Source organism: Vitis riparia, chromosome 9 (assembly GCF_004353265.1).
Source record: "Vitis riparia cultivar Riparia Gloire de Montpellier isolate 1030 chromosome 9, EGFV_Vit.rip_1.0, whole genome shotgun sequence".
NCBI lineage: Eukaryota > Viridiplantae > Streptophyta > Magnoliopsida > Vitales > Vitaceae > Vitis > Vitis riparia.
Window position 1 is genome coordinate 5,827,963 of NC_048439.1, and position 15,179 is coordinate 5,843,141.

At 31.6% G+C, this 15,179-nt stretch overlaps 1 protein-coding gene across 2 annotated transcripts; it reads left to right on the forward strand.

The window, feature by feature from the left end:
- Positions 1-5,659: 5,659 nt before the first annotated feature.
- LOC117921556 ((6-4)DNA photolyase) lies at positions 5,660-12,363 on the forward strand. Of its 2 annotated transcripts, none has more exons than XM_034839465.1 (14): positions 5,660-6,135; positions 6,797-6,868; positions 7,004-7,120; positions 7,295-7,474; positions 7,548-7,619; positions 9,016-9,102; positions 9,257-9,355; positions 9,426-9,509; positions 10,027-10,113; positions 10,250-10,321; positions 10,398-10,511; positions 11,021-11,108; positions 11,197-11,292; positions 11,865-12,363. In XM_034839465.1, exons 1-14 carry the CDS (start codon positions 5,755-5,757, stop codon positions 12,044-12,046), a joined length of 1,731 nt encoding a protein of 576 aa, XP_034695356.1. In that variant the 5' UTR covers positions 5,660-5,754; the 3' UTR covers positions 12,047-12,363. The 2 variants fall into 2 exon arrangements, with proteins under 2 accessions (XP_034695356.1, XP_034695357.1); XM_034839466.1 differs by having other exon boundaries at positions 5,661-6,135; positions 7,040-7,120.
- Positions 12,364-15,179: the final 2,816 nt, after the last annotated feature.

The window sequence follows — 15,179 nt, forward strand, 5'->3', positions numbered from 1 at the left end:
GAGTTTGAGTTATAGGTTCTACATGCTCTTGATTTAGTGGTTGTAATTGAATTGGTTGCTCCTCAATAGTTTCTAAAGTATTGATTTGGTAAGAAATAATATCTTCTTGAGGACATGATTCAATAATTTCCCTTTCTCCATGAAGTTCTATGTTAATTTCTAGGATATTCACTTCCACTTGATCTATGGTCCTTTAGAAATTTAGCATATCTAGCTTCAATAATTCTTAGGAGTATGAAAGACAATAGAATGTATACTCCTTGAAGTTCACCTGACAGCCTATGAAATAATCACTAATTATATATTCTTGGGTTAAACTTCTTTAATTGAGGATTATAAACCCTCACTTCAACTAGACAACCTCGTTTGTGTAAATGACTTAAACTTAGTTTCCATCCATTCCAAAATGCAAAAGGTGTTTTAGGAACTACTTCAGAGTGAACTCAATTCAAAATTTATACTCGGCTATTGACCAAAAATCAGGGACTTTAACCAATAGTACTATTAAAATTGGGGGTTTTTACCTTGTACTTTATCCTTGATTTGTTCTCTTTCTAAGGTATGCATTTCCAAACTCAATATATATTTTTGTATAATTTTATATTAGCTTGGTGAATCATGACCACTCGATAGCTAATGTCATGATTCATCCTAGGTCTTATATAATTTATAATCATACGCACTAGTATACTCACAATGGAAAACCATCTTGATGATTAAGATAATTTATCTCTCCAATTAGGAGGTAGTGCACTACTTATCATCTTACAATAAACCTAGAGACCCAAAATATACTCAAAGAAATTAATGTTAGATAGATAGGGAAAACTTTATATGTCATATGCAAATCAGATAATTATGATACAAAGCTAATTCACAAGTATCACCATAGTTCTCATACATACGACAATCAATGGAAAATTGATATCATCATAAAAACATCGATCTCCGTGTTAACTATTCAAAACAATAATATAGTATTGCGAAATAATGGACAACAAGATCTGAAGGTGGTTCTGGTACCACATGTTGTACAATTCTAAAGATTTAGAATAACTCAAATTTACTTTACCTCTAGCCATAATAATCCAAGTAGATTTGAAGAGTAAAAGAACTTTGTATTTTCTACTATATTCGTCTTTAAAACCTTAAGAAATGAAAATATATAAGCAAAACTTATTTTTCATATACATTTGGATAGGTTAAAGAACCTCAATATTTATAAGTAATCACCTAATCAGTTTTCCCCATCAATTAGAGTGGATAACAAAATATCCCTATTTTTCAAGCTCCACTTTGATGTTATGTTATTTAGTAGTTACCACTTCACCAACCATTTATTTAAAATTTAAACTTAAATAAAATCTCATAACACATTAACCTTTAAAATATAAAGTAAGACATTTTCAACATAGATATCAAAATTTGATATTTATTAAATATAATAAAGTTCTTCATTTACAATATTTATTTTGAGATGGTAAGTTCATATTATTAGAAGTTATTAATACATTTAATTTTTATATTAGAATTATATATTTAGTTACTATATATTTATTTTTTCAGTTACTATATTATAATTATTTTCTTTCTTTTTAGAAATAAGGTGTAAATTTGTGTTTATTTCATTTTACTCCATTTATTTAAATTCTAATGGTATTGTACCTATTTTTAAAAGAATTCATAATAAGAAATCTTAGATTTTCTTTTCTCTTTTTCTCTTTGAATCCTTTTTTTAATTTCAGCATGGTATTAGAGCAAAATTGATCTTTAATGGGACTTTTGATTTGTGATCTCATGGAATAGAGTTTAATCTCATACACTGCCCTTGTATCGATTTGATTGGGGAATTCTTATATATATATAGTGGGATATTATAGTAGGTGATCATATTGTTCAATCTTTTTTTTTTTTTTTATCCTAGTATTTGATTTTGTATTTGTTTTCTTCAATTCTATATACTTTCTTTTGTTTAATGGTTATTTGTTGTTTATTCATCATGATTGGTGAACAAGATGATTCTCTTCAATGTATTAGTGTGAGATTGAATGGAAAAAATTATTCCTATTAAAGTTATGTGATGAAAAATTTTATAAAGGGTAAAAAGATGTGGAGTTATATTATTAGCACTCTGCATAAACTTATGAATTAAAAAAATGTAGAATAGTTAGATGTTTAGGTAGTAAGTAATTCGAAAATTAACATTTGGATCAACAACTTCATTGATAATTTGATAAACATACAGTTGGTGAAATATGAAACGACTAAGGAGATCTATAAACATTTGGAAAAATTGTATATGCAATCTAATTTTGCATTTCCTCTATTTGTTTGCTGGATATAAATCCAAATTTTATATATTTCTATTTGTTTGATATAAATCCAAATTCTATTTGTCTATGTCTATTGGATATGAATCCAAATTCTGTTTATCTCTTCTTTTTCTATGGTTTTATGGCTTCTTTTGTCTATCTCATTTGATATTTCATTCCTTAATTGATAGTTTTATGTCAACTTTCATCTCTCTTTCATTTATGACTTTAGTTTTATGTCTTCTTTTTTTCTTTTCCTTTTTTTGCTCTATTTCCTTGATAATTACTTCTTCTTTTTCTATGGTTTCTGCTAGCTTGTACTCCAAACCTTTCTTTTCTAGTTATATTTTCTTCCTTGAGTATATACCTTTTTCATTTCTATTGAGTCTCATAATGTCTCTAAGTCTAAACTTGTTCATTTAGATCATTTCTTAGATGATATATATATATATATATATATATATATATATATATATATATATATATATATATATATATATATATATATATATAATTTTTCTACAAATACTAGTACTTTGGTTCTTGATTATAATGTTTCTTCCTCTCCTCCTACGACTACTTTTATATCTTCTGAGACTATGGATCCTCTTCTCTCACATTTTTCTCAGCATCTTCCAAGCTATGATTGAGAAATTTCTTGCTTTGTATAAGATTAATACTTAGGATTTGGTAACTTTACCATCTGTATGGTATGGATTATAATGAGACTTTTGCTTTTATTATCAAGATGACTATTGCTTGTACTCTTATTGTAATTGTTTTTTTTTTTTCTTCTCCCACTCATATGTATTGTGACAACATGAGTGCTATTCAATTGCTCACAACTCTATATTTTATGAAAGGACCAAGCATATTAAGATTGACTGTTACAACCAATGTTTTTAGAATCAGATCGATCATTGAACCAGAAAAACTACCAGTTCACGGTTCACTGGTCGGATTGACAATCGAACTAATAACGTCATAAATATATATTTTATATATTATTAAAATTAAAAATAATTTTAAAAATAAAAATGATAAATTATGAGTAACCGAATATTTTCATAAATTTATTTAAAATCATAATATTTTCATTAATTTGAATTAAAATTATAATTTTAGAAACCATAAAGTTAAAAAAATCACAATTGTAAATTAAAATAAATAATAATGGAAATAAACTAATAAAATAAATAAAATATATATATAAAGAAAATATGAAAATGTGAGTAAAGACTCATAATCTTGTGTTTTTATATTTAAATATTATGTTTTGACATTTTTATTTTATAATTCATATTTAACAACACATATGAAATGTTAAGATTGAAATATTGATATGTTATTGAATCATTAATTCACTATTTTTTTAAAATTTAATTATAATACCAAAAAAAAGTAAAATTCTATCACATCTAATTTTCATCAAATGACAAACTTCTATGTATATAATTGGTATTTTCAACCAATAACAGATTTATATGTATATAATGGATATTTTAAAAAATTTCTCTTTGAAGATAATCAATTCAAATATCAAGATTTTTTTACTTATTTAATAATTAAATTTAAAATTTACTAAATTAGTAAATTAGAGCCACAAATTAAGTCATTTTGACATTTCTATATTAAAACTTTAAAATTTTCAAAATTTATTGAATTATTACTTATGGAATGAGTCAATGTTATGACTGTTTGAATGCGTCATCGTGGAGATGGTGTTCAATATTACTTCGCAGTCGGGATGGTGCGATTGTTGGGTCGGGGGGGGGGGGGGGGCGGGCGGGCGGGCGGCGACAGTGACACAGAGCGCTTCACAGTCATGATAGGTCACCGTCAGGATGGTATCACCATCAAGATGGGTCATCGTTAGGATGACATCCCCATCATGATGGTGCAGTTGTCAGGCCGATGACAACGTTGGACTAGAGTTAGGGGGTAACAACGACACAAAGCAGAAAGTAAAGGGAATGAATTTGAAGGACAAAACAACGTCGTTTTAAAATAGAGAGAAAGGGAGAGAGAGAGAAAAAAAAAAAAAAAAAAAAACCTTTTGAACCGTTTAGTTCGCCCAAAATCGGTCAGGTTAGTAGGTTCACCAGTCTGACCGTTGCTTCTAACTATTTGAGGTAGATTCAAAAATTGTTCGGCTCAAAGGTGCGAATCGTACTGGAACGGTGATTGACCGATCCGGTTTGGTTTTAAAATCATGGTCACCGCACTCGTCATCACCTTAAGTATAAGACTCTTACTTTGCCTTTTGTTCCTTCTTTCAAACATATTGCAGTTATTTACCAAGTCCTACCTACTTCCGTGTTTCCAATTTTTGGTTGGCAAACTCTCAATGCTTCTTACAATTTATAAGAAGATGTTAGAAGTTATTAATATATTTAGTTACTATATTAGAATTATTTTCTTTCGTTTTAGAAATAAGGGTAAATTAGTGTTTATTTCCTTTTATCGGGTCTATTTAAATTCTAATGATTTTATGCTTATAATTTTCAAAAGAAATCATAATAAGAAATTCTAGATTTTTTTTTTCTCTTTTTTTCTCTTTGAATCTTTTTTAGATTTCATCACATATCATCTTCAAATTCTATCATGTCAAAACAAAATAAATAGAGCTAAATATGAAGCAAAAATAAAAAATTGACGCTCTCCGTAATAATTATGTATGATATGAATCATGTAGATGTTATTTATTTATTTGTAAGATCATAATTTTGTTAATTTTATATCCATTGCAAATTTTATCTTCTCCTATAACATATTTATTCTAAGTATAATTGCACCATTTTGTAAAAAAAAAAAAAATATTATCTATATTTAGTTAAATGGCTGCCTAATTGATATTTATAATGAAATATATACAACCATCCACTTGGTCAGCTAAGAGAACTTGCTTTAAATCTAATCAAATAATACTTCAGTGGAAAATTCCCAATGGAATGTGACATTAGGTTGACTTCTAAATCAACCATGCCACCAAAGTCTACCCTCGATTCAAATTGGTCTACTAAATTAGAACCAATAAGAAGTCAGTGGGAATTTTTCTTGAGCAAACATTTTAAGTGTATAGGATCAGACTATACGATTTCTGGGCCTTGGTTGCAACTTAACTTTGGGCTGGGCCCAAACGTGAATCACAACTGGCCCATTCAGTTTGGGTTCAATCAGGCCCGGCCCGGGCCTGTTCTCTCAACTACTGATCCCAACGGCTCCTACGTCGTGCCTACGTGGCTTCTTATGGGACCAATCATATCACTTCCCCGACTTGACATCTCTAACATATGCCATTTGCGCACTGCGCAGTGTAGCAGCTCATCCCACGACTAAAAACTTGAGATGTCACCCCAACTCGCCCCTTCCGCGCACGTTAGACAGTACCCCTTCGACCCATTTAACGCGGGAAACACGTAAACCACCTGAAAACCATCACATGCGAGTCTCACTCTGTCTCTCCTCACCCAACCGTTTTCTCCAATTTTGTCATCGACCCAATTCTCCGAACCCGTCAATGGCATCAGGGTCGGGCTCTCTGATGTGGTTCCGGAAAGGGCTTCGAATCCACGACAACCCGGCTCTGCAGCACGCAGCTAAGGAGTCGAATTGCGTGTACCCTGTGTTTGTGATAGACCCCTATTTCATGGAGCCTGACCCGAATGCATTCTCTCCGGGGTCGTCGCGGGCTGGCCTGAACCGAATCCGGTTCTTACTGGAGAGTTTGGTGGATCTTGATTCTAGTCTCCGGCAGCTGGGTTCGCGCTTGTTGGTTCTGAAGGGAGACCCCGGCGAGGTTATAATTCGGTGTTTGAAGGAGGTAAGCCTTTCTCAGTAAGCCTTTCTCTCCCCCTCCCTATACATATATAATTGTATAATTGTATTTTCTCACAACGTTTAGTTTGATTTTCTTGATATAATGAAAAAAGACTTTGGCTTAATCGCCTCAAGTTACCCAGCTTGATATACAGAAAAGCAAGTGTGGTGGTTTACCATGATTGTTCATGAAGTTGTTTGGACCTCTTTCTTTCTTTGTTCCCCTACTTGATGAACCCTTGTGCAAGAGGAGGTGATTGGCTAAAGCCCAAATTTAGTAATGAGATTCCTTAGATTTGATTGATGGGTTTTTTTTTCCACCATGGGGAAATTTGACCAAACTTGGATAAAATTAATCACTAGAATCTTAGAGTTGGTTTAATTTTTGTTAAAAATAATGTAATAAACGAGACCTATAATATGTATAAATGTATATTTGGAACAGAGTGGATTCAATTTCAAATTAATATTTCAGCTTAAACTTGGAATACCTTACACAAAGTTATGGTTAAACTCCAAAATTGTCAATTCAAGCATTTTGAATGCTTGTTTATGGTTTTTTTTGGTTGTAATGTTGTTAAGTGAGTGCATTTTAATTGCAATCATCTTATTAGTAAAGCTTATGGATATTCACCTATATATTTTCATGACTTTTGGCTCTGCAGTGGGAGGTGAAAAGGCTTTGCTTTGAGTATGACACAGATCCGTACTACCAAGCTTTAGACATTAAAGTTAAGGTAAGAATTTTCTTTAAGAATCAGAAGTAATTGTCTTCCAATGGCCAAAAAATGATACGAATTTGTGAATTTGGTTGGTTTGTGGTAGTGTCTCAAAAGGTAATTTAGTACTGTACTGATGTGCATCAATTGTAGATATTAGGTGACAAACTTTTATGCTTGTTTCATCAGAATTATGCTTCTGCAGCTGGAATTGAGGTTTTCTCTCCTGTGAGTCATACTCTCTTCGATTCTGCAGATATCATACAAAAGGTAAGCTTGCACTACAATATTGCTTGGGTTTTTTGGTTAGACCTGCAAAGTTCTTTTAATGATAATTCTTTCAAGTGGAATTATGCTGTATGACTGAAAGCTTGTGTTTGATTTGTTTGGGTTCTCTACTAACGCAAGGTTATTTTCTGTCTGCTCTGACTAATTTATGAAAAGAATGGGGGAAGGCCACCATTGAGTTATCAATCATTTTTGAAGCTTGCCGGGCAACCCTCATGGGCATCATCCCCACTCTCAACCACACTTTCCTGGCTTCCACCAGTAGGAGATGTTGGAACTTGTGAAATTTCAAATGTTCCAACAGTTAAAGAACTTGGCTATGAAGAGATTGGACAGGTTTGAAGTTACTAATTTGTTAAGCAAGTGCCATCTCTAAGAAATCTTCATGAGAAGAATTTTTTTTTTGCAGGATGAATTGACTCCTTTCAAAGGTGGTGAATCAGAAGCATTGAAGAGATTGAGAGAGTCAATCCGTGACAAGGTATATTTAATGTATTGTAAAGAATCCCTATTTAACCTTGCACATCTTGCTTAAGAGAAAAGTTAAAGTGACATACCCGGGGATAATATGGTAGACAAAATTAAGATCATTTCAGAAACTAGCTAAATTCTTAAGGGGATTTTTTTTTTTTCTATATTTGATGCTTGATCTACATATTGAAGCCTTCTGACATCAAGTCACAGGGTGCTTACGTGATTGAAGTAAATTTATTGGAAATTTTTTATTAATTCAGTATCAACTTTATATTCTTTAACATTAAATTTTACCAATGAAAAGTTTTTCAAATTTATTGAAGTTGTTTATATCTGAGTATTGGCTCTGAATATAATGCAATTTACCAGATTTGATTGAAAAGAATAGGCATCCAAACAATGGTTGTGCGTGTTTCAGTAATAGAAAATATTTTGACCTTTGTCAATCCTCAGAATGAAGTCTCCACTTATGCATTATTTTCAAAACCCTACATGCTTGGAAACCATTCAGCTCACATTCAATCAATAGTGTTTGGAATATCCTTTTGTTGCTCATAAATATATAATGGTATGTTGAGTGAAAGTAAAAATGCAAATAATGGGATTACTCACGTTGCACTTTTTGGTAGCTCAACTAATGATTAATATAAGTTGGCTGATAATGTTAACCTCACTGTAGACAGTCTTTCTGGCTTTCTGGCCTAAAGAGGCACAAAGCTGATAGTGTCTCATTACTCCAAGAGCATCTACATAATTTCCTTTTACAGTTTCAATTACTATGTAAAAGCTTTTTGGAACCTATGAATTTCCCTTGATTTTTCATTGAGTTAACCTTATTTTTGACTAAATACATTACTTTTGTTATCATAAACATAATGTTCATGTGATGTTTCAAATCAGATAGAGGAGAAAGTTTCATGTGTTATGTATGTAGAGGTTTTTCTTAACCCTGTAGACGCGTTTTAAAGTAGTGAGGGCCCGTTTTTGTCTAGAGCAAACAATATCTACATGGTTGGGTGCAGGTCATTACAAATGGTATCAAAGTTAATCCCCAACCCTGGTGTAGGGGTATGTTTGGCTCCATAGGGGATGTTTGTCTGTTTGGCCCTACAATCCCATAGAACATAACGAGGACGTTGTGTTTGCATGGGGTGGGAGGGGGGTGGTTGTTTATGATGTCTCACATTGGATAGAAGAGAAGGTTCCTAACTCTATATATGTAAAGGCTCCTCTTAACTCTATAGATGCGTTTTAAAGTCATAAGGGCCCTTTTGGTTTTAAAGCGAACAATATCTACATGGTTGGGTGCGGGTCATTACAGTTCAAGTTTTTGCCTCTCATTTTCTACTAAGAAGCATGTAGTAGTGACACTGATATGACTTTGTCTCATCTTTCTAATATAGGAATGGGTGGCCAACTTTGAGAAACCAAAGGGCGACCCATCTGCATTTTTGAAACCGGCTACAACTGTTCTATCACCTTATCTGAAAGTGAGTTATAAATAGAAAGAGTTATCTTGATGATTGTCATTTCTTTTTCTTCTCACTAGGATCATAATTTTGAGACCCAAAAGAATTCAAAAGAAATTCATAGTTTCACTCGCATTTCTTTCCTTTTCTCCCACCTTTTTCATCTATTTGGCAGTTTGGTTGTCTATCTTCCAGATACTTTTATCAGTGCCTTACAGATGTTTACAAGAATGTGAAACGGCAGACATCACCTCCAGTTTCACTTGTTGGACAGGTAAGTTACCATCAATTCAGTATTCCTGGTTTCTGATGCAGCAATCTAAAAGCACCTTCAACCGGTATAGTTGTTATGGCGAGATTTCTTCTACACCGTGGGTTTTGGTACTCCTAATTTTGATCACATGAAGGGCAACAGAATATGCAAGCAGGTAATTACAACACACTTTACACTAAAGTTCCTCTGTGCTAGGTGCTAAATATGCATGGATTTTTGTTACTTTTCTCATATCTTAATCTTAAGTGTGTCCTCAGTTGTAATTATAATTTTCCAATTGGTTATGAGTTATCCTGGGTTGTTACATTAGACTAGGTAAGGTTCAAAAGAAAAATATCTTCTTGTAATCATAGCATAGGATGAGTAAGATACTTATAATTGAAACAAAATCTCTTCAAGAAAAAATTCTCCTTAATCAGGAGGACAAAGGGTAACTTGAAGCTTGCTAACAGAATTAATTGTAATTGTTTAGTTTGAACAAATTTTGATATCTTTCTAGAATCTTCTACAATTCAGCTCCCTATCTCAATGAGTTTTTTTACAAGAATCATAATCTCTTACCTATTAGCAGGAAAAAAAAAATGCTTTCTTTTAAGATTCTTGAACATTATGCATTTGTGAGATTCCATATTTAGCACAAAGTCTTGATGAACAACTATATGGAAATGTAGATACCTTGGAATGATGATGATGAACTGCTGGCAGCATGGAGAGAAGCCAGGACAGGATATCCTTGGATTGATGCTATCATGGTCCAGGTTAGGTCTGTTGCATCCCTTTGAAATGTAAAGTTAGTAGTTTGAATGATCGTCCAACCAAGGTATACGCTTCCTTTATATCACAATTGCCATGTTCTGGCATTGTTTGAAGTCAATTGTGTGTTTGCTGTTGCAGCTGAGGAAGTGGGGTTGGATGCACCATCTTGCACGGCATTGTGTTGCATGTTTTCTAACTCGTGGGGACCTGGTGAATGACTTTTACTCTCGTCACATCATTTTCATATTCTCCTTCTATTTCCTGACATGAATTATTTTGTTGTTAGTTCGTTCATTGGGAAAAAGGACGAGATGTTTTTGAGAGGCTCCTGATTGATTCAGATTGGGCGATTAATAATGGGAACTGGCTATGGCTATCATGCTCCTCATTTTTCTACCAGGTGCCAAACATATTTTATATTACATCATTTACAAGTGCTCATGATAGTGTTTCTCATTAATAAGTAGTGACTTGCACCTGAACCTCAGATCCAAAACATGGATTCTTAGCCCTTGTTGTGGGATTCTTGAAGCATATTTAGCGGTACATGTCAATGCAAAATGAACCCCTATGAGCATAAATGCTAAAAATGAATGTGATTGGATGACTTTGGATAATCTGATTCAGAAACTTTCTGTGGCATTTTCCAAAACTAAATAAAGTTTCATGTTAAAAACCCTAAATCTTGTTATGTCCTTTCTTTTACCATGAATAATGTTCAAGGCAGAAGTAGTTTATCGAGTTTACAGTCCTTCAGTTGGGAGCCACATGTACAAAAAGTAAAGCGTCTGGGACCATATATGTGCTTAAATTCACGATTTTCCCTTATGGATTTTATTGTTTATATTATGCAATCAAATGAAGATGTTCTGAAGTTTTTCATATTTCAATGATTTCCATGTCAACCAGTATAATCGTATCTACTCCCCAATCTCTTTTGGAAAGAAATATGATCCCAATGGTAATTATATAAGGCATTTTCTCCCCATTCTGAAAGGTATGTTGAAGTTCCTTTTGCTTCCATCACATTCATCTGGCTGTCATCATCTACTGTAAGGAATTCATAATTGAAAATCAATAACCAGATATGCCAAAGGAGTATATTTATGAGCCGTGGACAGCTCCACCAAGCATCCAAGCCAAAGCAAAGTGCATAATTGGAAAAGATTATCCAAAACCAGGTCAGTTATCATGGTGGTCTTTGTTAAATGCTTCCTATACCCTATATTTAGGCTCAACTGCAGTTCATTTCAAAACAAACTATACATGGATTATGAATTATGTAACTGTGATATGCTCACTCATAAAGCTAATTTCAAAGGAAATAGTGGTGTCATTCTGCATGTTTTGCAGGGATTTTTGTAAAAAAGGTAAAAGAAATAAAATAAAGTCGTGATCCCTTACTGTTATCACACCTTTCGGGTCATTCAGGGACATAGATGAAATCCTTATTTGGTTTGAAATTCCAGCAATTTGAATGCCGCTCATGCTAAAGCAAGTCTGTTCTTGAGAATTGGGCATGGAAATCTTCTTGTTTGTTTAAAGCTTGATGCTAGTTGTTGTTTTATTGTGATGAATCTCAAAGAGATGCCCACTATATAGTCATATATTTTAGTTATTCATCTAGAACTGTTTAGTGTTTACTAATTCTCTTTATGCCTTAAAGACTTCTTCTCCCCATTTGATCCTGGTTGGACTCCACTTATTCTGTAGATGTGATCTTTGTGCTTACCGTCTCTATATTCTGTTTCAGTGGTTTGCCATGATTCTGCAATCAAAGAGTGCAAGAGAAAGTTGGCAGAAGCCTATGCATTGAACAAAAGGTTAGACGGCTCGGTGACCGAAGAAGATCTGAAAAAGTTGAGGAGAAAATTGGGGGACGATGAGAACCCAGAATCCAACACTAGCAGGACAAGACAAAAGTTAATTGGCTGAACTCCTGGTTATTGTTTTCTCAGCTGGCAAGCCTGACACAATGCGGGACGGACTATGACATGCACCATCACTAGAGTGGGAACAATGGGTAATAACCATCTGACTTACGAACTTAGCAACAGACTCAAGGTACCTTCTCTCCATGAGAAACCCTCACTTGACTCAGTCGTCCATTTTGTCATGAAAATGCTCTCTATGCGGTATATACAGAGCCCTGTGTCGGTAAGAACAGTTGTTTAGCATCAATTTTATGGTTTTTGGGACTTGGTTAGTGTAGATTCAGCGAACAGCTAAAAGAAAATTCAGTGTTTGCATCATGTGACTTTTGATATCTTCTTGATCAGAAAAGAAAAACAAGTTGATATTTCTAAGAAGAAATGTTTCTGCTATGAAATGATATCGGCAACAATAATTTGAAAATAAAATAATAAAACAGTAGATAAAACAATGGGCAAAATTACTTACGTGTTAAAACCTCTTAATTTAAAACCCTCTTAATTACGGGGGATTTCAACACTTAAGACAAAATTTCAACCTTTCTCTCAATTATGAGGAGAGAACATAAAAACCTATAAAATGATGAAAGCTTTTAGTATAAATAGTGTAGAGGGTGGAGGCTTTATTTTATAACACAAGGAAGTTCCCTCTTTTTGTCTCCTTTCGATGTGGGATGACTTCAACATTAACAACTTACACTTGGGGATGTTTGCACTTTCATTCATTGTAATGATCTGTTCTCGCTCATGTATATAGTGTTTGCTCAAAGTATAAAGGATTCCCATTATTTTAAAAGGAGAAGTTTACTACTTCCCCTAATCAATGAGAAATATCATACAATCACCTTTACCCATAATGTCATCGTTATATCCCTTAAAATTGTAACCCTGAGGGATAGCTTAGTTGGTTCGGCCTTAGGTTTGTTCCCCAATGGTCACCAGTTCGAGTCCCCTCAAGGCCACTGAAGGTTTACCCGATCGTTAACTTTAGAGCCCCATGGGATTAGTCTGGCTCAGACATCCATGGTTATAAAAATAAAAAATAAAAATCTCTTAGAATTGTAGACAACCCTCAAATGTCAAATAGGATCAAGGTTGGTTATAGTAACATTTTGTAATAACTCACTCCTTTTTGTATAGATGTTAGCTACCCAGCCCTATAGGGTTTGTTTATCTTTAGAAAATGTCTACCACCATTTAAAAACTCCTTTCCTTTATTGACATAATATGACATCTATTTAAATTTTCTTATTTGTCTTTTAGAAAAAAATTGAATAATAAAAATTAATTAAGATTTTGTACATTTTTTAGTTTTTCATTGAAGAATAAATTGAGGATGAAAAAAAAACAATATATATGGAGTTTAGACTTATTTTTAATTTCCTTAAATATCTAATTTAGACTTATTTTTAATATCCAATTTTTCTCTTCGTCTTGTTGAATTTGTCATTTCCATTCATTTTTCTAAGATTCAATGGATGGTTGGACATGGATTTACTTTAAACCGTGAAATTTTTTTGAAAGAAAGCAAAGAGTGGAACAAAGTGCGACAGAGTAAATTAAGATTTTAAATAGTCTTCATATTTTAAATTTTCTTTATAGTTCATGAAAAATCAATATATATGAGGATGTGCTTGTGAATTATTTTTCAGAATAGTTTTTTGTTCCAAAAAAAATACACATGAAATATGTTTAGAAATAAAAAACTAGTTTCTATTTTTTGTTTTTAAGAATAAAAAACAAGATATTTTCAAATAATATATTTTAATTATTTATATTGTTTTCTAAGAACTGTTTTAAGAAGTAATTATACAAACAAGTAGAATAATTAAAAAAAAACACTACATATAAAAAAATATTTTTAAAACATATTTAAAAAAATTAAAAATAAGTAAAAAAACATTTTAGGTTATCCAACTTTTGTTCTAAAACTATTTTCAAAAGCTATTTTTAAGAATTGTTTTTTAAAACATTCACCAAATGAACTCTGTTTTTTTTTTTTTTTTTTTTTTTTTTTTTAATTCAAGCAATAATTTTGTATTTACAATATGAAACTTTTTGTAATGAAAAGTTAAAGAGGTTAATTTGAAGAACAATTCTAAACCAACTTCTTGGGATATTTTGGCTTTAAAACAGTTATCTTATTTTTAAATATTATATTACAAGGGTTAGAAAAAAAAAAAAAACCTTGAGACTCTTTTTGAAGGGAGTATTGGGATAAAATGATGTTTGATAGAAGTGACAAAATAATTATAAGCGAAAAAAATTAACTCATATTTTGTTGAGAGACTTTAGACAATAATTATGACACTTTTTGTTTTTACAAAAATATTCTTCTTTCTATTTTAATTATTTAAGAAATGATAAAAAAGTAAAATACGATGATGAAAACATTTATATTTGATGGATATTATTTTAGGATAGAAGGTCATTTTTAGAATGGATGATTGTTATCCCTTTTTAACCAAATATTTTAAAAAAAAATTAAAAATTTTGAATTTTTAAGAAAGAGAATAAATTAAAGCTATTTCAAAATCTTCGAAGAGAATAAATTTCTAGAGAATTCTTTTTTAATAAAATATTTTTAAAATTAAATAAATTATAAAAATGTATAATTTTATAAAAACCTGAGGTGTCATTAAATGTATATAAAAAAAATTCAAATCTTAATTATTTTATGATTACTCAATCAAAAAGCTCATTAAAAACCCAGTTTTAAAAATCTAACATTTTATCCGTATTTTTTTTATTATGATAAAAATATCCTTATTTTTTTCTCATAATAATAATAATTTTTTTTAAGAAAAACCTACATGTAAATTCTTGAAATAATTAAAAAAATTTATATTAAAATCGAGTCTTTCTTTTAAATAAAAACATAAAATGAGTTAAATTTACAGGGATTATTTCATACTTTTAAATAATTGAGTCTTAATTTTAATAAATAAAATATTTTTGAACATACCTGATTTAAAAATTATGGATTTATTTTGTTTTAAGGAATAACATGATGAAATTCAGTTTTTGAAAAATACTTTATTTAAAAATTATGAATTTATTTTGAAAAGAAAATAAAAAGGGTAAAAACTCTCATTTTCTGTCCTTGGCACGTGGGAACGCTAGGTCAACCCCAGACT

Bases quoted from the DNA above. Each gene is read 5' to 3' on its own strand.
- LOC117921556 (XM_034839465.1), top strand. From the start codon at position 5,755: ATGCGAGTCTCACTCTGTCTCTCCTCACCCAACCGTTTTCTCCAATTT. The intron at 6,136-6,796 runs GTAAGCCTTTCT...TTGGCTCTGCAG, and splicing joins TAATTCGGTGTTTGAAGGAG to TGGGAGGTGAAAAGGCTTTG. The intron at 9,356-9,425 runs GTAAGTTACCAT...CAACCGGTATAG, and splicing joins CAGTTTCACTTGTTGGACAG to TTGTTATGGCGAGATTTCTT.